General features: G+C 43.9%; 2 protein-coding genes across 3 annotated transcripts; both read right to left on the bottom strand.

Annotated features, from left to right (window-relative positions):
• Positions 1-78: 78 nt before the first annotated feature.
• Positions 79-6,518, bottom strand: gnpat2 (glyceronephosphate O-acyltransferase 2). The gene is made up of 16 exons (XM_088404093.1): positions 6,300-6,518; positions 5,457-5,672; positions 5,215-5,391; positions 5,008-5,137; positions 4,083-4,210; positions 3,928-4,003; positions 3,454-3,605; positions 3,263-3,381; positions 2,833-3,074; positions 1,967-2,209; positions 1,809-1,888; positions 1,341-1,484; positions 1,169-1,262; positions 1,013-1,106; positions 853-911; positions 79-565 (listed from the first exon to the last, which is right to left on the bottom strand). The coding sequence occupies exons 1-16, from the start codon at positions 6,309-6,311 to the stop codon at positions 513-515; spliced, it is 2,019 nt and encodes a 672-aa protein (XP_088260219.1). The 5' UTR covers positions 6,312-6,518; the 3' UTR covers positions 79-512.
• A 567-nt stretch (positions 6,519-7,085) lies between these two features.
• On the bottom strand, positions 7,086-21,379 carry lpin1b (lipin 1b). Of its 2 annotated transcripts, none has more exons than XM_088404091.1 (19): positions 21,201-21,379; positions 19,044-19,299; positions 18,882-18,977; positions 16,926-17,209; positions 15,182-15,280; positions 14,984-15,107; positions 14,690-14,906; positions 14,538-14,631; positions 13,683-13,864; positions 12,865-12,958; positions 12,555-12,624; positions 11,796-11,882; positions 10,905-11,084; positions 10,574-10,722; positions 10,291-10,377; positions 10,068-10,220; positions 9,185-9,299; positions 8,420-8,523; positions 7,086-8,343 (listed from the first exon to the last, which is right to left on the bottom strand). In XM_088404091.1, the coding sequence occupies exons 2-19, from the start codon at positions 19,233-19,235 to the stop codon at positions 8,169-8,171; spliced, it is 2,502 nt and encodes an 833-aa protein (XP_088260217.1). In that variant the 5' UTR covers positions 19,236-19,299; positions 21,201-21,379; the 3' UTR covers positions 7,086-8,168. The 2 variants fall into 2 exon arrangements, with proteins under 2 accessions (XP_088260217.1, XP_088260218.1); XM_088404092.1 differs by having other exon boundaries at positions 19,044-19,247.
• Between the last annotated feature and the right edge of the window lie 612 nt (positions 21,380-21,991).

Here is a 21,991-nt window from a genome sequence, read left to right as displayed (position 1 = left end):
ACATTTGTAATTTATGTTTTTGTTTTGTTGACTCTTAGAGGTTGCACTTTCTTCATATATGCTGGATATTTAATGCAATGAGAGTAAAAACAATAGTTTTATTCTTTTGATATAATGACTTCAGTCTGATGACATTACAAATATTTCATTTTACAAGTGATGAACAAATGAAGCATCGTGAAGCACTTGTAATATTATGTAAGTCCTAGAGTCAACTCTTGGTTTGGAAATGGTGGAAATTAAATACAACTCCACTGCACCAGGTTTATCTTCAGGCCAAAAGCACCAACTAGAGGAGTCAAAAAATATCACGTGCTTCATGAAGCTTCGTTCTATCATCACTTTTCAGTATGGCTCAAAAACTGCAAAAGACAGAAGATGAGAAATGTAATACTGGATTGAAAACAATCGTGGCGCCTGAAGAACACCCAAAAAGGAGGCGGGGCCTGGAGGTGTGAGGGGTCAAACGGAGGTGAGGGCATGTGCTGAGGCTGGACGGCTTCCAGCGGAGACTAAAGTCTTGCGTCAGATTCGGTCTGGAGCATCTGGGGAGGGATTTGCCCAGCTGAAGGCCAGAGAAAAACGCTTGAGTGCCATTACAAGTGTGTGTGTGTGTGTGTGTGTGTGTATATATATATATATATATATATATATATATATATATATATATATATATATATATATATATATATATGGGGTCAGAATTATGGTCAGAATTTAAAAAAGAAAAATCATACACATTTTTATTTTCTTAACAGGCTTCCATAAAATTGGGACTTGCCCCAGCTGTAAAAATGGCCAATACTTTGCAAAAAATGTCGACTTGACTATATTGAATGGAATGCTCCTCACAGAGAGTTTGCTGTATCCGCCCGACGGCGTCTTTATCCACGGCGTACGCCTTGTGTGACCTGTGAACGGCAAACGAGACCAAACAGGCCGCAGACAAAATGAGCTTAGAAAGCAAACAGCTTTTTTTTTTTTTTCTCCTCCGGCTAATCTCATTACTCACGCCTTCAAGTTTGTGAGCGCCGCCAGCCTCCGGAGAGCCGCCAGGACGTTCTTCTGCATGTCGGACGAGAGGGCCTCGTAGGTGTCCAGGCGTCCTGCCGGGCAGAGGACGTAGTCTTCAGCCGGGCCCGCCCGCCCCACGCCGCCGCCTTTTTACCTGAAAGGATGAGCTTGCCGGCCAGACTCCTGACAGCTGGCAGGAAGTCCTGCTCCGTGATCGCGTCTCGCTCAGCGATGAACCTCAACATGACCTAGGGCGCACAAGACCCCACCAAAACTCATCCCAGTCTTCCCTCGCCCGTTATCCCGTCGCAGAAAAGCAAAAGTACCAAGTAGGAGTCGACGAAGGGTTTGAGAAGCCCTCGCAGGAAAGACAACACGGCCACGTCTCCCTCGCTTGCCATCACTTCCTGTGAGTCGGTGACCTCCACGGCGCCGCATTTCTTCATGAGGTAACACGCCTCCTCAAAGTCCTGAAAATTATATTCAACACATCAAATGGAGAGCGTAGAGCTGAAATTTCACCCAGGTGGTGAAATGGATAGTGAATGAGCTCATTAAAAAAATATATATAATGGATCCTGACGTCTATCGCCGTCAATGGCAGTGAAGGAGTTAGCTCTGTGAAGTAAAAATGACTGACTTTTATAGCCGTGAATTGCAGTTAATGAGTTAGCTGTTATGAAAAATAATTGATCTCTATCGTCTTCAATCGAAGTGTATGAGCTCATAAAATAAAAAAAATGGATCTTGACGCCAATAGTCGTCACTGGCAGTGAACGGCTTAAAGCATTTACCTCCTTCGCTTTCCCAGGAACAAAGATGAATTCATTTCTGAAGACTTCCTGGAGGAAGTGGAAGGCCGCAAAGACGTCATCTGCGATGACACGAGGGCACGATTTGATTGGCCGTTACCATGGCGACCCAATGGGCATTTTCACTTGCGTGCGCTCACCTCGGCGGGCGCTCCGAGCGAGAGGCAAGGCGACGGCCAGCAGGGCCGGCCTGACGAATATGTGCAGCGACTGATTCCGGTAGGACGCCATCATCAACATGGGCGCCGCCATCCGGGCCACGCCCTCCTCGCCGCCGACTTCCTCCTTTTCCGTCACGAGGAAGACGCGCTGCCCCTCCAGGCGAACCGAGGGATGATGGAGAGCCGCCGCCGTCCGCATCACCTCCGAATCGGGGGCGTGGCCTGACGGGCGGGACGAGGACATTAGGACAGGTGCGCTAATCCCGCCTTGCGTCGCTTGAGTGAGTGTGAATGCTGCTGCCAACTGCCATTCAGATAATCTGTCTGAGCGCGCTCAAAGCTGCAAAGTGTCCCCAACTGCCCCCCCGCCACTTTTTTTTTTTTTTTTAAGGCATTAACGTTGGGATTATCAGATCTGAGACTCACACTTCGAATTCCAACTCGTTCACTGCCATTGACGGAAAAAGACGTCAACGCCTTTCAAATGTCCATTTCAACTGGGCTGGCTGTGAATGAGTTAAGTGAAATCCCTCCACCAAAGAGAGAGACAGAGGAAGCGAGAATATTATATGCGTACTTACAATAAAATTATACAAAATATATAATATTTAAAAAATGATATTTAAAAGGGTGGACACATCTAAGTATGTGCATGGCGTTAACTTCCCCTTTAACTTGAACCTAATTTGATAGGAGCAACAGTGCCACCCCGTGGCCAGCACATGGTAAAGTCTTGCGGAAATTGGAGCAAGTACGCTTGTTAGGTGGAAATGTTTGCAGAGGAAGCTCGTCACTTGGCGTGTTTGCGCGGAAAGAGAACAATCTAGCAAAAGATTTGGACCCACCGGGCCAGTTGAGCCGCGCCCCGAAGCTCAGCGCCAACTCCTTCAACCAGAGCGTCCTCTCGGCCAGGCGGCGCCAAGGCAGGCCCGTTCGGGTCAGGACGCAAGTGGAGCACTGCAGCAGCAGGCAGGCCATGAGGGACCACGGGCTGGTGAAGGAACCCCGCTCTTGGATTCGGACCATGCTGTGAGCCAGCCGGTTCAGACCGGCCCGCTTCTCCTCTGGGGGCATCTCGGGAACTTCTCTGGAAACCGCAAACGTTGAGCACGGGCCGGACCGAACTGCGGCCCGGGGCCATTTGTGGGCCCCCCCGTGCACGTAAAACGTAATCAAATGGAAAGGTGTCGTATTGGCAAGGGAAGTACTTGGTCCAAAAAGATTTCCTAGCTTTGCCAAATATTGAGATGAGGCCAACGTGGTCACGCGACTCACATGGATATAAGCGGCTGGATGGGGCCTTGCCAGAATCGTCTGGCCGACACGGGTTGCCCGACGTTGACGTGCATGCAGCCGTAATCCTGGCGTAGGACCCCGGCGGCCTTCAGCAGACCCTGCGGACCGGAACCCCGCTTGGGGTTAGCTTCTGGGTCGCGGCCTCGGCGGGGTTCTCCAACGTTACCCACCAGGGTGCTCTCTTTGGGCTTGGGGATGCCCAGGAGCTCGCGGGCCAGCAGGGATTCTTCCAGGAGGCGGTCGTAGCTCAAGCTGATGGGCAGCAAGGTGACGTCGGGAACCTGGCCTTTGAACAGCGGATCCAGAACCATCTGCAGCATACCTGCGCGCGTGCGGTCGGCGGCTTAGGGTCGCACGCCGGGTCGGACCGGCAAACTGCGGCATTGGGGGCCATTTCTGGCCCGCCGTCTATTTTTCACTGGCCCGCAACATTAAAAAAAGAAACTGACAAAACTGACGTAAGGCTAGTTAAGGAAAATTACATCGCTTTATGCATCGCGGCCCTGTTTTAACATCCAGCGGAGTCGAAAAATAACACAAGCGCTTCATGAAGCTTCATTCGTCCATGACTGCAGAATAGTGATTGAATTAGAACTATTAAAAAAAAATAACGAGGTGAAGCGACGAGTAGTGGTGCAAGTCACCTATCTTGGGCGTCAAGGATTTTAACGAGCGACTCCGGTAGCCTTCGATGTAAAATTCCACCGGCGCCAATCCCGTCTACGGACAAATACACACGCTGATTCCCATTGGTCGGCTATTGCGCAGCGCCGCCGGGAAAAACAGAAGCGGGTCTCACCCTGATCAGACTTTGGACGTATTCCGACAGCACTTGGCAGTACAGCCTGTTGGAGGCGATGTCGCGGCGGATGTAGAAGGCGCCGCAGCGCCGCAGCATCTCGCCCATCAACTTCATGCCGGCCAGAGCTGCACAGAAAAACGCAGATGATTTTGCTTGAGTAGCAAACGAGAAGCTCTCTCCGTCCTCGGCATATTTGGGAGGTACTGTACAGCACGACTCATTTATTGTTTCAAATATTGAAACAAATTTAGACCTTAGTCAAAATTGAGTCCTAGAATTTTCGGGGGGAGGGGGGCTTATTGCCCCGCCCTACTGATATCAAAAATGATTTACATAAATGAAAAAATATGGCATTAATAGAATCTTGTGTTATGAGTAAGTGATAACATTTGGAAATATTTTTCAAGGGAGGGAGCGTCTAGTGTTGTCATTAAAAACAATAACATTTGTAAAAAAAAAAATAATAATAACTTTTTGGGGGGACATATTGACCAGCCTTTCTAAGATATCAAGATGCCATTTTTGGAATATTCTTATGTGTTTTGATTAAGGACAAATGATTGTGTTTTGTCAAAAGGGGTGTCCAAACTGCGCCTCAGGGGCCATTTGTGGCCCCCCATCCATATTTTAGCAGCCCGTGACTAAAATTTCCTTTTAACATGATCCGCAGTGATATTAAAAGAATAACTAAACTATTTGAAGACAAACAACATTAAGACATTAAAATCACCTTTAACAAAAGCATTTTTTACGTATTAAACTACTCTGTAAAAAAAAAAAAAAATTATAATGTGGTTAATATATCTTTGTGTTTTCTGTATTTGGTCCTCAGAAGAAAAAGTTTGTCTACTCCTGCTTTCCTTCGTTGCAGGAAAAACAAACGACATCTCGTAACTTGCAAGTTGTCGGGCAAGCTATTTACCCAATCCCGAGGCAATGACGGGAAGCGGGATATCGTAGGTGAACATGATGTAGGAGATGACCAAGAAGTCCGTATAGCTTCTGTGGTTGGGCAGCAGGACGACGGGCGCGTCCTCCACCGCCTGCGCAAGCTGCAAAGTGCAAAAAGTCTCAAAAACAAACAAACAAACAAAAACTGGACACGTGAAGGTGCGCAAGATGTCGCCACCTTGTGGAGAGCGTCCACGTTGACGTAGACGTGTGCGTAGAGTCGCTTGAGCACTTTGCTGAGCATGAAGCCCATCAGGCGCACGAAACCCAACTGAAGCTTTTGCGACATCTCCTCCAAAATGGCCACCGCCTGCGCCCTCACCGCTTCCGGTGGCGAGCCCGTCTCCATGGCAACCTGGGCAACAGAAACACCGTTTTTGTTTACCGGGTAACACATTTTTTTTGAGTGTGCGAGCGCACCTCGATTATCACGCGGCGTACGTCATCGGAAGCCAGCACGGCCTCGTTGAGTTGACTGGCGGAAACGGGCTTTGCCCCTCTGTAGGGGCGGGGCCTGAATGTCCTCAGGGCGTGGCCTATATCACTGCTCCGCCTTCTCTCCTCCAATATGTCCACCATCTTCCCCACGTCAAGATCATCCTCCTCCTCATCACCTAGTCGCGCATACTTCCAACGCTGGCAATCAAGACATTGTCATGACCTCTATACTGTACATTTTTCACATATAGCATAGTGTATTAGAAATGACAAATTTTACAAAATGGTTTACATACTGTAGAGCGTTATGCAAAAATAGCAAACTTTATGGCCATTTCTATTCAAATCGCTGTGGCGAATAAATAATTCGTGTGTGTGCCCGTGTGTTTTTATCACAGCGATTTGTAGATATCAAACGAACAAAAATCGAATTTAAAAAGTTTACTTTCACGCCAAACCGAAAGTAGAACTACTTCCTGCTTGACGATGACTTATGGGAAATGAAGTCAATCCGCAGCGAGTTGTTTTCGTAAAACGCGATTAAATTGCTTTGTTAATTGCGATTAAATGTGTTATAAATAGATACTAGTGATGGTTAATTGGATATTTATTTTTTTAGCAAACTTGTAGTGCCCCAGTTTTCATTTTGAGAATGCGGAAACCCTCGTCATAACAATATATTAATAACAGTAATGTCGTAATGCATTTCCGTAGTAACCGGGTGAAATTACGTCCCCCAGCGCTCAAAATTAGTTTGCGAAAGGGGAAAATTCGAGCAAAAGTTGCAAGCCAGAGTCGCAAGGTCAAACGTTGATTTCTCCTTACCGAGTTTTCCATCGCTTCATTGGCGTGCAGAGAATGTCGCCGAACCGAACTCGGACCCGATTTCGAATCCAAACCGTGGCTTGTTAAGACGTGCAGCAACACGACCTAAAATCCACTTTCAAAGGAAAGCTAACGCAAAGTTAAAATGGTGAAATAAATGCCTCAAAACTGTCTTCCGCTTTCTGTAAAGGAAGGTACAGTACTTTAGTTTCACTTTCGGTTTGAGTCATTTCCTCCTACCTTCACCTTCGAACCCCCTGAATCAACAAAACATCAGAAGTTGTAATGGACAGTTAAAATATATTCATCACTGCTTATTATTGTGGTTGTGTTTACGTATGTTTCTGTCTTGAGATACGAGTTTTAAGCGTTCGTGGCCGTCGTACGTTTCTGGCTTGAGATACGAGTTGCAAGCGTTCGTTCTCGTCGACGTAACTCAAAACGCAAGGCTCCTGCATTGTCTTCCAATTGCAATAAATAATAGTACCAATTGACTAATTTCTTCCAACCCAACCCACGAAAAGCAACATTTATGACGTGCATTTTAGTGAGGGGGAAAACACTAAAATAATTATCATAAATCGACGTAATGTGAGTGTATTAAGTAATAGAATATACAAAATTCATCCGTTTTGTCACACTGTTTTGTTCGACATGAAGTGAATCTGCTTCTGCTGTACACTGTCCTGGCCACTCGAGGGCAGTATAATACACACAGTGCATTAGGCCGAGGGAACGACTACGTCAAAAGTAGCAAACAAATTAAAAACGTGTACACAGTTATATTCGCTACAAGATCTTTTATTTGACTTTTTCAAGTTTTAAACAGAGAGGGTGGTCTACATGAAGGATGGGGACAAATTTCAAGCTCTTTCATAGAAAGAATAATATTTTTTGAGCATGTGATATTACTGTACATGGAAAGACGGCATCGACATTACGATAGTCTGAAACATTTGGCTTGTCACCAAGCATCCCTTAAACGCATCACAAAAAAATCTGTCACATTCTAAAGTCTTAACTTTCATACATCACGGATAGGTCCAAAAACAAAAGGAAGTCTGTGTAGGGAAAGGCATTTGATGCCAAAGAAACGACAAATATTTTGATGACCTTTTTGTAAACGCAACTTACAACTTGGCATCCTCCCATATGTTGCCAATAGTTGAGACATTTTTGGCTGAGAGTTGCATTTTTTTCCATAACCATTTCCAGCAATAAAACATTCTTGATTATCATTGTTTTGACACAATAATTTTTCATGTAAAATGAATACTCTTCAAAACACATTTAGCCACTTGCTGTCGACTGAAAATGACATCACATGCTGAATCCTCAAGTAAGGACCAATCACAGCTCAGCTTGTGAATAACAATTAGTTGTATTAGTTATTCATAGATAAATGAAGCTTCATGAAGTGCTTTTCTTTCCCCTCTAAGGCCACTTGTTTTGAAGATGCGATGAAAATTGAATATACTTGCATTTGACTAAGGCCTTCAAGCCAAGCACACCATCTAGAGGAGTCCAAAAATATTGCAAGGGCTTCATGAAGCATTTTCCCGTCAGTAGTAGCTGAGTTTCTGGAGTATAAGTCACACCCCCTTGCCCAAAGTTATGAGAGCTACTCGAGCTTAATAAATGGATGGACTATGCTATGAAGTCAAATGAACTCACGCGTGTTTGTGTAAATAAAAAAATAAAGATATAAATATATGTATATTTGGCACCAAGTTGAGCGCCTACTAAAAATAAAAGTCTCACTTCAAATCAATAAGCTGCCCTGAATAAATAATTCAGTCACAAAGTGCACTTGAAAGCTAAAAGGTGCTCTGGCCACGCCCACAACGCCAGAGCAAGTAGCACGGAGCCTCAGCTGCCGGGGATCGGGGTCCCGGGGGGTGTGGTTCCCTGGCGCTCCACCAGAGGGAGCTGTTCCCTCCAGTAGGTGAAGTGGCTGTAGGTGTCCGAGCAGGGAAAGTCCGAGGACGAGGCTCGCATTTTGAGGGGGAACACGTGATCCACCACCTCCCCCAGACGCACGTACCTACAACCAAAGGGTCTCCGAGTTAGGTTTACTTAAAAAAAAAAAAAATGTTTTCTCCAATGTGGAGTGCACTCACGATGAAATGTTGGTCTTGGCGTGTTCCTGCACCAGCTCCCCTTTGGGGTTCACCGTGAAAATCCTGTTGAGTGGCACCCCGACTTCTTTATAGGAAAAGACGTCCTGTCAATCAAAATGGAGACTTTCTTTCATAAATAATAGATTTTTGTGTGCAATCAATACCTTTTTAAAAACACCTTTCACCACTCGCTGTCCACTGGAAATGACATCGCATGTCAAACGTCGCATGATCAACAAGCGAACCGTGATTGGTTCTGATGTCATTTTCAGGCAACAGCTAGTGGCGAAACGTGGTTTTCAAAGTATTCATTTACATGAAAAATAATGTAGTCATCAAATTATGATTAAACCGTTTTTTTTGTTTTTGTTTTTTTTTACTGGTAGGACGGCTAAATAAGCGAACAAGTCTGGGGGCCCCATAGGACCACAGTCTTGCTAACCAAATGTAGGAAAATGCCACTGCAAATATGAACAAAATGTGCTTGATTTTTTTTTTTATATTACTCAATGAATGCAAAACTGTAAAAAAATACCTCCATAATGTGATTTTTTTTTCCGCTAGTGCAAAAATGCTAAAAATTAAAACGTCCATTAAAATATGCCACAAAACTGCAGTGCAAGTGCAATTATAGGGCAATTTATCCACCTAGTGGTGAATGTGGACATTACAACTCAAAACAACAGTCTGCAATACAAAAACGATCAAGAATGATTTCCCAGTGAGTCTAAATTCCATCCGATCAACTCTGGAGCGCGTGTTTACCGTGGGCCTGTTGCCGAAGGCTGCGTAGAAAGGTTGCGCGTTGGGATGGAAGAGGTTCCTGATGTCCGTCAGGCATTCCACCTTGAACTTCTCCGGCTTCTTTTCAATCACTTCCCTGGAAACACAGGCATGCAATAAATGTACATCTTCTGAAGGAGCCATCAATGGATTATTTTGTGTTTTTATCTTTAAAGAGCTGCTTCATTTTGTAACTGTTTTACTGTGAAAAACAAAGGGGATGTTGTTGGAGTGGATACTTCCTGTTTTGTGTCTGTACGTGTGTATATTCCAACTGTGTGATATGTAGGGTCAAAAATGAATGGGGTGTGAATTATAATTTTGTATGAGAGCGATGCTGTTTATTCATCATTTAAAATTTAGTATTAGCATGTTGGATAGTGAGTTAGCGATTAGCTATTAAAACTAGTGCCACACAATGACCGTATACCACACATTGCTTAAGCTAGCGATTAGCACGTTAGCTCTTGAATGTTAGCATGCTAGCCGAGTCAACCGTTTATCACAAAACAGACATGAGGGCCCGCCGTTTCGTTTTGTTGTTTTTGTACTATGGCATCGAAATATGTTCATTTAGGAGAAGTATTTCTGATAAGTAGCGGCTAGCATTAGAATTAGCAGTTAGCATTTAAACCCCATTTGCTATTTTGGTCTTTTTTTTGGATCTTCTGATGATGCAGAAGTGCCACACAATAACCAATTGATACTTACGGGTTACGCTAGCGATGTTAGCTCTGAATGTTAGCATGCTAGCTTAGTCAACTGTTTATCACATAACAGACATTTTACGATAGAAGGGCAACATGTTGACTTAGGAACAGCCTTTGAAATAAGTTAGCGGTTAGCGGCGACGTGTTTGCGGGACCTGTGCAGAGCGGAGAAGAGGCTGCTGGGGCTGAGCAAGACGGGCCCCACGGGCAGCATGGTGCCGCGTTCGTTGACCCAGTGCAGGTAGCCCCGCGTCATGTCGGCCATGCCGATGGCTCGAGCCGAGCAGTACAGGATCTTGTAGCCGTTCCTGAAGTGGGAGGGGCCAGACGGTGAGAGGAGAGCGAGTCCGCTTGGCGCGGGACGGCCCAATGGCTTACTGGCTGACTTTATGGTAGAGCTGCGCGATGCCCTGGTGAGTCCAGTCTTTACCCAAGGTGGGCAGGATGTGGCCCAACGTGTCGGACCTGCAACGGTCGTTTTTCATTAGTTCTTCTTTTTCGGCACCGACACCAAGCACAGATAATTAGCAAGTGGCGGGCCACATAAAATGACGTGGCGGGCCGGATCTGGCCCCCGGGCCTCGAGTTTGACACCTGCGTTGTGAAGCGTAACCTTGAATGAAACCGGAATCGGCGTTTCAAAGCGGACACGCGTGCGGACCTGGTGATGGTTCCGTCAATGTCGGAAATGATGATTTTGTCGTCCCAGTTCCAGAGGTAGATGGTTCCCTGGCAGCGGCACGTTCCCTGGTACTGCGTGGTGACGCTGAACACCACGTCGTTGGCGCCGTCCTGCAGCTGCAGCGACATCTGCGTTCGCAGACACACGACTCAATATCGTTACGGACCGCCCGCGATAGCTAAAAATGGATTCGAGGAAAAAAAAAAAAATGCTAAAAATTCGACGTCTATAGCCGTCAATGGTATTGAATGAGTTAAAGTGGTAAAGTTGTAAAGGGAAAAAAAAAAGCGACGTCTAGTCGAGCGCTCACCAGCTGCTCTGAGGTGAGTCTGAGCGTCTTCTTGTACGACACGCCCCCCGCGGCCATCCCGGCTTCCGATTGGACGCCGGCAAAGCGATCTTCGTCGCTGGAAGACGACTCTTCTTTGCGACGGCCGGCTAACGAGCCGACTTCGGCCGAGCCGCAGTCCCCGCGTTCTGAGACGGAATCCTAAAAAAATGGAGACGCTGTATGCGTTGCTCGGACAAATATGCTGCCATATTTGTAAAATCTTAAAACAACTTCAACTTTGTATTCATTTTTAATACTGTCAAAAATAGTAATACAAATATAATATAATAATTGTTAGCTGTCATATAAAAATGCTCCACAAAATTAGATATTTGCACAAATTAAGTCTATAATTCACAAAATTACTATTTTTCTATAAAGGAAGATACATTTTCGGGGGGGAGCGAATTAATTGCATTTTCATTGATTTCAGTGAGGAAAGCTGATTTGAGATACAAATGTTTTTTGTTTGGATGTTTGATATTTTTTATAGGCCAATACCAAAACAAGTACTCAATTCTTGAGTCGTTACCGATACCAAGTATCGATAGCAATGGTACTTATAATAAATAAAATTTCATAAATTAAAATAAATATTTCAATTTAAAGACAATCATATACAAGGACTCAATATTTGAGTCGTCAGCTACGCCGATACCAAGTACCGATACTATTCATACATTTGATTAATAAAAATCCCCCCGAAAGCCCAGATAATTTTCAAGACACTTCTGTACTAACTTAATTCTTGAACTGTCTACTAGTATTTTTGATACTTATAATTTTCTAAAAATCAAAGCCAACCTAGGTTGTTGTTTTTTTTCATTACTAGCGCGGTCCGTGAACAAAGTGACGAATACGCAAACGTACGGATTTACTGTTGCGGCCTCTCCAGGAGAACCACCACCTCCCTCCTTTCTTGGGCATCTTCTCCTTCATGATGTTTTCCACTGCGACCTGCGGCGCATCACGTCAGACGTAAAACATAAAAAGAACAGGGCAAATAAAAAAAAAAAAAATCCACTTAGACAAGAAAAAAAAAGATGAATGACAAGCGATGACGTTACGGCGGTGAAGCCCAACAGGCGAGCCGCGTGCCAAATAAGGAATTGCAAAGCGGAGGAAATCATAGACAGGCATGTGGACTAATGGGTCAAGGAAACACAAAGGACGACATGAGACAGGCGACGTCAGAGGACATTTACCGCTAACCATTTTGTTTTTATGCATTATTATGAAAGCTCTTTTTTAAATCTTTTATTTTGCGTTCGTTTCGGTCACAGGAGCGCCAAAATTTCCCTCGTCGAAGCGTTGATCCCAATAAAATCATGGTGTGTATTTATAGAACTTTTAAACAACAACTTTAAAGTATTTTTGATATTAGTGTCCAAAATAGTAAAAGCACCACGTCATTATTAACTCTTTCAGTGCCATGGATGAGAAGTCTTGTCTTTTAAAATAGTAATAACAATAAAAAAAATAATAAAATTCTTCGAGCACTGTAGTGATAACTGTGACCATTGGAGGGCGATGTTTCCACACATACAATACAGACTAGGGGCTAGGAAATGCATTTCGTCAATGTGATGTCCGCACTACAATTGTGTGTGTGTGTGCGTGTGCGCGTACCTTGGGCAGCGGCTTGTGAAAAGCCTGCATGGCCAGCATGATGGGAGCGGCAGTGCTCCAATTATAGTATCTGAGCAGGGAAAGAGCATATTGGTATCAGGCCAAGCTGCTTTCACGCACCCGTCGGCCACATTATTAGGTACACCTGCTTATTACTTGAGATCCGATACAAAAGCGTTTGGTCCTCCTTAGGGGACGGACATTTCATTTCTGACTAAGACGGATGAATATTTGCCGCGCCAAATGTTGCGGCCACCGAGTATACGTGAAAGGCGAGGCAGTAAACAAGGGTTTGGCCGTGGGGTCTTACTTGGAGCCGATTTTCACCACCAGGTTGGGGTCGTCGATGACCGACGGGTTCTGAGCGAAGTGCTGGTACGAGATCAGCTTGGCCTGGAACTGCTCTGTGGGAGCAAGCGCATCGGTGGACTCTTAGCGCTTTGGTTTAGTTTTGGACTGCTGTCAAATGATGGAGACGTTTTATGGTAAAAGATCCCATAATCGTGATTAATTGGGGTTTTTTTTCAGCTATTTTCTATCGAGCTCATAACAAAATTTACTCGTGTAAAGTCTTGGAATTGACTCATTTAAAAAGACAATTTCAAGCCTTTGACAGACCCATTAACAAAAAAGGTAGCTGACGTCTTTTAACGTCGATGGCGCTCATCGTCACAACTTCCATTGACATCCTTTTGTGTATTATGCATGTTTGAACATACCGTCCTCAAATAAATATGAGTATTAATCATAAATATATAAATAATATACAATAATACATATTTTAATTCAAAGAATATCGCATAACCTTTCTTTGAGCCATGAATTACTATTACATCCGCTGAACAAAACTATCAAATCTGATACATTGCAATTTTGAGAAAAAATATTTGACCTTTGCAATATTAATCGTAATTTAGCTAGTCATTTAATATAAATAACTTGCAAGTGTCAAGGGGAATAAGAATACTGCGCGCATGTAAAAATGGCGGAAAAATCACAAATATCAGTAAGTGTGGGTGTGGCCAATAGGTGGGGCGTGGCCACCATGTACCAGCCGCCACAGGAAGTAAAATAGGACCGAGTTGTTTTTTTCTTTGTTTAAATTGAATTTTGTTGGCGGCGCCTCACCTTTGCCGATCTCCTTGTTGTCGGTGAGCCCGCCGCACAGCGAGATGGCGATGGAAGGCAGGTCGCCCGCGGGGTCGCTGAAGCCGTCCACGCCGCTGTCTCCCCCGGAGCTCAGCGATTGCGGGGAGAGGCTGGTGCTGCGCGCCGGCTCCGACGCGCTCCTCACCGCTGCGCCGCCGTCACTGCCGCCGCGCACGATCAAGAATATTAGTCATAATATTGTAATCCTCGGTGAATAATTGTCATATTGCCCCCAGTGGCCAGGAGGAGCAGTACAATCACAATGTTTTTATTGTTTTGTTTTTTTTTCATTCTTAAATTTACTTTTTTTCTTCAGTATCAGCGTTGGTATCGACAAGCTTTATGAGTACTTTCTGATACTTAGAACTGAAGCTAATGGAAATAAGAATCCATCACGTTTCATTTTCCAGTGCGTGTATCAAGTGTTAGTATCAGTAGGCTTTACGAGTACTCGATAGCGCAAAATAAGGCCATTATTGACCGGATACTGATTGGGTGAATTACAGTACCAGTTTAATATGTATGGGCTTTCAATTGAACACAATTTAAATATAAAAGAAACAAATATGTTCCGGTGAGGTAGATACTAGTAATGGACAAATGAAGCTTCATGAAGCACGTGGTATTTTTTTGACTCCTTTAGAACCCGCTCTTGGTTCAACGAAGCAGGGAAAACTTAAGGAATTTACACTGCTCTAGTTTTTTTTTTTTTTTTTTAACTGAGCACAGCGTAGTTCCACATACACTAAACTGAGAGCGCCATCTAGAGGAGTAAAGCAAAACACAGATCCTTTAAGAAAGGTTTAGTTTTGATGGTAATGATGAATGGTTTACCTCTTTGGGAAATACAAGGCGGCCACTTCAGGTTCCAATTCCGTCAGGTCATCCAAATAAACGCCGTCGGCGCCCAAATGTCGGCTCCTCTTGTCTACAAAAACACGGCTTTTAGTTAGCGCTCAACAAATACAACTTTCTCACGGGATTACCTTTTTCTTTTTTCTTTCCCGCCGGACGGCCCGTCGCGTCCTCCGAGTCCGCGTTCGGGCGGGACGCCGCGCCGTCCGCCGACACCTCCGCCCTTGATGACTCCGTCTCCATCGCCGTGGCGACGGCGGCTTCCTCCCCGGGGATGGCCCTGAAGTGCGTGCGCCCCGATACCGGGATGGACACGGGGGGCTCGGCTTCGCTCGCGAGGAAGGACGGCTGCGGCCCGGGTCGGGGCTCCGATTACAATCACGTGAAACATTCATCGGAAGGAGCTATTCGTTCGCCGCACTCACCGCGGCGGCCTGCGGCAGCTCCCCCCAGGCCCAGTGCATGGCCGAATCTTCGGTGCCCGCCTCGGACGGCTTCAGCATGAGCTCAGAGTCGCTTTTGGGCGAAGCGGAGCGCGAGTTCCCCGGGCTTTATTTTTTTCAAAAAAGAACACACAACTTAATAAGACACATTTTCCATTTTATTCCGGGCGAGCGTCCGACCTCTGGAGAGGACTCCAGTCGCCATCGGAGCGAGCGTAGACGGCAGATTGTTTGAAGGAAACGGCGGGGGGGCCCACGCCCGCTTCCCTGGGGGAGGGCCTGAAAAATAAAATGCAAAGAAGTTAATACAACAGCCAAGTAGGGCAAGTTATTTTTAATCATGTAATTTAATTGTTACATGTTGATATCAAAGATGATGGTTTCATTTCAACTATTACAATACTGAAAATAGAGATATTGTTTTTATGAAATGATTTCTTGTTTCCAGGTTGGAATTCCCTTATCAACCTCATGTGCGGCCACGAGCTCATGTTGGAACTTGCAACCCTCCGACACGCTCTCAAAATGTCAAATGCACACATTCGAGCCTCGGTGTGGAACTATAGATTTAGACATGAACGTTTTTCAACACCAACGGCGCCAAAAATAACTTCTTATTTTCGTCTTTCTCACAGCATTTGATTAGATCGTAGAAAAGAAAAAAAGAGGTCAGAAGTGTCAAGTTATACATTCTTCAGTCTTTTATAGTTATAGTCCAAATTTAGATCTTGTCCATATCATATTAAATGTGACCTATCTGATGACGGACGTGAATGTAATACGTTCAGTAAATGGGGTCCCATACTGCACGCCTGACCCGCATACTACACATGCTGGGCTGTTTTGGATGAGGGGGGGGGCGGGGCTTAGGCATCACAGGCCAACTTTGCGTTGGCCAAGACGCTTCAAATGCTTGGCGAGGAAACATTCACGTGCTGATCTTTTCCATATGGCGTCCCTCAGGGATGTAATATTGGCTGGCTGAGTCATTCATATCAGTTGTATGTGGCCTATAACACTAGTTTTCACTAAGCAGAACATGTTCCACGATTTTAAAAATAAGAGTATCGCAGCACTAATAGTCAGCACTAAAATTCAGGTTACGGAACGCTTCTTCGAAAAAATCCTGTCTCTCGTTAAAAAAGAAAATCCAGGACGTAATAATGAGTCACTAGACACAAGCGCTTATTATATGTACAGTGATCCCCCTACTGCGCGGTTAATGGGGGCTGTCAACCCCCCGCGAAGTCTGAAACCCGCAAAGCAGGTTATCAGTTCCTAGATTTCTATGTACGAAGTAACCATACACAACCCTTTTTTTTTTGTATTTTTTTGCCTATTTTATTTCCTTTCTCCTATTTTTTAACATTACATCATCCTTATTAACATTATTGTATATTCATTAAATCACTATTATTACTAAACATCGGCAGTAGCGTGCGTTATCAATATAAATGATAATAAACTATAAATATGAGCTTACGATGTCATTCACTATGTCACCCTAAAAACCCTAAAACAGGAAACAGAAATGCAACGCGACCCGACAAATTAAAAGCATGCATTTCAAAATAAGATTAAAAAACGTCACAAACTATAACGCTTGAAGAATTCTTAACATAGTTATTAACTAATATTACTTTGTTATTTGATTAATACAGTACTGTATAATGTACTTTTTTGCGTTTTTCAATTTTTGTATGATTTTGCACATTTTTTAAATGATTTTTTATTTTGAAATGTTTTTTATTTTTCCTGGAAAAAAACGCAAAGTACTGAGACCGCGATATCTGAGACCGCGAAGTAGGAGGGATGACTGTATTCTTATATGTATTTCTTAGTTTTTGATGCCTAGAATACTGGAAAAGTAAAATAAAAACATACAAACAAAACGACCAAAACAGCCGCCTTTCGTCTCGCTCACCTGTTACTCTCCATCTCTTCATCAGAGCTGATGTCGATGGTGAACATGTCCTCGTCCTCCGAGTAGTCCCCGCTGTCCTCCCTCTTCAGGTTGTTCGCCCGGGCTTTCCTCCGCCTCTTCCTTCGTTTCTTCACGGCCGCCGCCGCGCCTGCGTCGCCGCCGCTCCCCCCCGAACCCAAGGTCTGCACGGGGGGCCCCGAGCTCTTCCCCATCAGCGATGAGCTCATCAGAACCGTCCCGTCCAACGGGATGGGAGAGGTGGCCAGGTAGGAGGGAACCACTTCCTGTTGTGAGATTTCACTTAGCTTTCGAGTGCAGATGTATGGTTTTTGGCGTGATTAGCAAACATGTTGCTTCTTTTCTTGGTGTTTGCAAGAGACACTTTACTATTGTCCCTCTGGGGACAGTAAAATCGGTCTTATCTTATCTGATCTTACTATAAAAAGCAGCCCAAATCACACTTAGCTCCAGGAAAGTAGAGCGCTTTCCAGGATGTGCTACTGTAGCTCCAGATCATGCGTCTACATCTGACATGGAAAAAATACCATGTTGTGGTTTGTGTAGTCGTCATCACGTTTTTTTGAAAGTCGATGACTCAGAGGGAAAACAAAAAAACGCTCGCCTTCTTTCCTGTTCTGCTATTTCCCAGCCGGAAACATGAAACCCGTCCGGCTGAAATAAATCACCGTCTTCTCTTGTCTTGGCGGTTTATGGCCTGTTTATGTATTTCACTTGCGCGTTTTGTCACGTGCAAGGGAAGTCTACCCGCGCGACTTACACGCAAAAAAAAACAAAAAAAAACAGACTTTCCAGGAAATGGTGAACTGCTTCTTTTTTATTGTGTTCCATGAACTTGAGTTGTGATTGGCTCGGAATAGCCCCCAAAGACTTAGTTTACGTTTAAAGTGAAAATAAATGTCTCTGTAACTTTGACAAACCACCAAATTTGAAAGGGATAAAAAAAAAGCCAAAAACAAGGCTCATCTGCTTTTCTCTCTGTGATGTATTCTCACGGAACACCAGAAAATTAACATTAAATCCCAAAGATGTGTTAATACGTCTTTACATAGTAGAATATTAGCGTACAGTCTAAAAATAGTTTCATGAATAAATAAATAAAATATCTGGAATAGAGTTTCGGAGTCTTGAAAGATACGTAAAAATATGTCTTTGGGATTGAATGAGTGAAGGGATTCATGCAACATTGGTACAGCTAGCTAGCAAAATGTTAAGTTTAGATATAAAACCGTTGTGTGGAATTTTGCATCAAAGGCGTTTCACATAAAAGGGAAAGCATTGACAGAAGACAGTAGGGAGCTGAAATTTCACTCAGACATGCACACATGTCAAAGTTCAACATGGCACAACTACTGGCTAAAATACAGCCAGAATGATTTGGAAGAAAATGACCCCAAAAAATGCTGCACAGGGGATAGAAAGGTGAAGGGGAGATTGTTGGCACCGTCCCCCCAAAAAAGAAGAAAACTAAAACCGTGAAAAACAGCTTTACAGTCTTTTTTTTGTCTTTGAATATAGGTTAGTAAATGCTTTCTGGTCCAGCTATAAAAGGGAAAGAAGAAATTCCTGGCGGCCGCGCCAGCTCCACATACACAGCCTGACCTTATTTTCCTAAACGACTACGTGTAAAGTATTTGGGATCTCGCCTCAGCCAGTTTGTGATGGAGGCGTGTGTGTTTACATTTGAAATGCCTTTTCCTTTGAATCCTCGCTGTTTGCGCCTTTTAACATGTTTTGCTAACGTTTTTGGCCAGCTTATGTAACTGGAAAGCACTGAGCTTTGTGCCATTGGTGTCTGATTCATGAAATTTTGGAACTACATTTGTCGATGTATCTCTAAGCGTAGTTTAGTCAACGACTCCGGAAAAAAGATCACGTTAGGCGGTTTTGCTTTATAAGTGACATTTTTGCCACAAACATCAGTATAGAAAACTCTACCTGATTATTTTCCATTTCCTGGACGAAGAAGGCCTCTCCGTTATCTCCGAGCTTCATATGTAGATCCACGGGCTCCCCGTTAATCTCCATGTCCACCTGGAAAATCTATATTTTAAAAGGTTTTCCTACGGTTTTTGTTCAGGCGCCTTAAGATCCGCGTACCACTTTCTCGCGCGAACGGAGGACGCCCATTTTGCCGAAGCGGACGTGGAAGGGCGAGCAGTGCAAAGAGCCGTCGGGCCGGCGCACCACGATGACGTCGATGCAGCCCGACAGCGTGGCCGGGTTCAGGCCCCGGTACAGCTCCTTCACCTGCACCAACACCTGACCCGCCAACTGGCCCACGTAGTTCATGGTTTGACGGGTCTGACAGACACACAAAAAGTCTTCCTCAAAAGTGATTGGGCATTCTTGCAGGCTGCAAGGACCAATAAAATCATGGTATACATTAATATGACTTTAAAACAACAACTTCAAATGTATTATTCTTTTTTTAATACTGTCTGAAACTGCACAGGCACATCACTATTGATCATAAAACAATTCAAGTTTTCATATTTTGAAATGATGTTGCTCAATTTTATACGTTAACAAATGATTTTGCAGGCCGGCTTAAAAACGTTTGCAGGCCAGAACGGGCCCGCGGCCCGTATGTTTGACACCCCCTCTTGTACACTTTTGTAGTAGCTGTGACTTTGAGTATTTATGGCTCTGAAAGGCAGTGAGTGACCTGGGCGTCAGCAAAGAATGCAGTTCATTATTAATACAATAATAGTCAAACTAAAAATATCATAAGACGGGTGTTATTTTGTGTTTCGAAAGCTGGGGAAGATGTTGCACAAGAGCATGACTCAGATGGAGACGGCCGCTTCCTTTGCCTCGGCCAGCTGAGTTGACAACATTTCAGTGTGAACGCGCCGCGACGTTTACTGCAAATTGGAAATAGTTCCTCTCCAGACAGCGGCTATTTTTAAAACCGTCTTTCATCCTCACATGCAAGCTCTTTAGATCTTTTTAGGAGTGCGGCAGTGCTCTTACTTTGGAAGGCGGAAAAAAAATTAACACCGCCGCCAACGTCCTCGTCGCTTTCTCTCGAGGCCCGAATGGAAAACGTGAATTTCTGAGAAGTTCAAATGTTGCAACATGTCAAACGAATGGCCCGTGGCCATCAACCACCTCCAAGTGCACTCTACATGGACCGCCATGCAATTCTTCTTCAAAAACAAAATCCAACCTCAATGAGCCTGTTATGAAAAGAGAAACAATCGAAGTCGCCCGTGTTGATAATACTGAAAAATAAAAACTAAGCAAAAAAGGGAACAATAATTCGGAGTGAGAAGGGAAAGCAAAAGCAAACACTTCCTTTTGTTATGGATCGAATTGAGTGGGCCATTTCAGTTTCAAAATAAGTCAAATGCCACTCTTGCAGGAAGTGTTAAGTCCCCTTTAACTGATCCATCCTTTGTGTTCAACTTAAAGTCCCTGGTACAACAAATCTGCCTTACTAGTGCCATTTCTCCCATTATTACCACTTTTGACCTGCAAGTATGCACTAACAGGCAAGGGTCTCATACAGGTAGCCTAAACTAGCACAAAAAATGTTCACTAGCACTTTTACCTGACTAGCAACATATAGTGATGGATATACTAATACACAATTGTCCTCACTAGAAAAACAGAGGCCTACAAGGAGGAAATTTTCATATTACTAGTTATTAAGCTAAACTACACTACTTGACAGTTACCACTAGTAATATAGTCACATTTTTTTAATAGTACTAGTTAACTAGTACACACTGATGACCTACGAGTATTCACTAACAGGCAAATGTTGCATACAGGTTGCCTCATAGCACAAAAATGTCCACTAGTAGTTTTGATTGACTAGTAACATGTAATTGTCCTTCTAGTGATGGATATGCTCGTAAACTATTGTCCTCACGAGGAAAACAGGCCTACAACTACGACATTTTCATATTACTAGTTACTGTGAGAAACTACACTTGACAGTTACAATTACAGTAGTACAATAGTCATTTATTTTCTATAAAAAGCAGGACTATTTAACATCCAGTGCTTGTGAACTAGTGCACACGTTTACCTAAGATTGACTTAAGTAGTGTTCACAAGTCATAAACTAGTAGAGAGCATGATTGAAAATTCTTGAACTTGAATTGATAACAAAGTACTAGTAATGGGATAGCAAATGTAACGTAAATTACTTAAAACGTCCTCAAAGAAGAAGAGGAACAATAAACGAGAAAAAAAAGTATAATAAGGTAACTACTGTAGATGGAAATCCGAACTAGTCTCTCTTACCTTGAAAATACGTTGTCAAAACGAAGCCCTTCAGCGGAGCATTACAAAGCAGCCGCTTCCCTCGGAATACTGATGTAAATCTCCAGACCAGACAGTTGTCGACGTGACAAATTCTGACCTACGTTGATCATAATCTGAGGTCGAAATGCAGCAGCAGTCATTCCTCCGGACTGTTGACGCATGGCTTGGCTGCCTCAGCGGTCTCGTGCTTCGGTGAAGGCCCCGCCCACTAGCCAATCAGCGTTGAGCTGTTGCGTTGCGAAACTCACCAATGACAGTGACTTCTTTATTTTTGTTGCTAATATTTATAGCGAGCTAGCTAAACCGATTGATAGCCGCATAGATTGATGACATGAAATTAAATTCAAGGTAAATTAATTTGATAACCGAACATTGCAACGTGACAAAAACAACCGGGGCTGGCACTCGGATCAATGCCGATAAAGAAAAATGAAAGTAAATATAATTATTTAATTATTTATGTGTAGTATTAGCACAAAGGGGTTTTCGAGCCATTTGTTAAAATTTCAGTAAAAAAACAAAAAACACTTAAAATTCAATTCGAGCTAAATGTACAAAATATAAACATTTTTTCCTCCCAATCCTCGTTTGACTGGCTGCGAACTCGGTGACGTCACCCAGACGGCCTGATGCTGAGGTGATCTTCTTAGCCAATCAGGTTACAGCGAAACGCCACATTTCACCTTTGCGGTTTTTTAAGCGTGAAATTCTACCCTCGCTCCTTTTCTCATCATCCCTGGCTCCACCTTCTGCGAGCATAAACAGACCAT

Source organism: Hippichthys cyanospilos, chromosome 20, assembly GCF_059441005.1.
Source record: "Hippichthys cyanospilos isolate Australia breed blue-spotted pipefish chromosome 20, RoL_Hcya_1.0, whole genome shotgun sequence".
Classification (NCBI taxonomy): domain Eukaryota; kingdom Metazoa; phylum Chordata; class Actinopteri; order Syngnathiformes; family Syngnathidae; genus Hippichthys; species Hippichthys cyanospilos.
The sequence above is the reverse complement of the archived record's forward strand: the minus strand, read 5'-3'. Positions and strand labels throughout refer to the sequence as shown.

Coding starts and splice junctions, on each gene's coding strand:
- gnpat2 (XM_088404093.1), bottom strand. Junction 4,211..5,007: donor CGTCATTGCCTCGGGATTGG/GTAAATAGCTTG, acceptor TTTTCTGTGCAG/CTCTGGCCGGCATGAAGTTG. Junction 1,485..1,808: donor TTCCTGGGAAAGCGAAGGAG/GTAAATGCTTTA, acceptor TATAATTTTCAG/GACTTTGAGGAGGCGTGTTA.
- lpin1b (XM_088404091.1), bottom strand. CDS start 19,235: ATGAACTACGTGGGCCAGTTGGCGGGTCAGGTGTTGGTGCAGGTGAAG. Junction 10,221..10,290: donor CTCTACCATAAAGTCAGCCA/GTAAGCCATTGG, acceptor CTCCCACTTCAG/GAACGGCTACAAGATCCTGT. Junction 9,300..10,067: donor CTCTTCTCCGCTCTGCACAG/GTCCCGCAAACA, acceptor CTGTGTTTCCAG/GGAAGTGATTGAAAAGAAGC.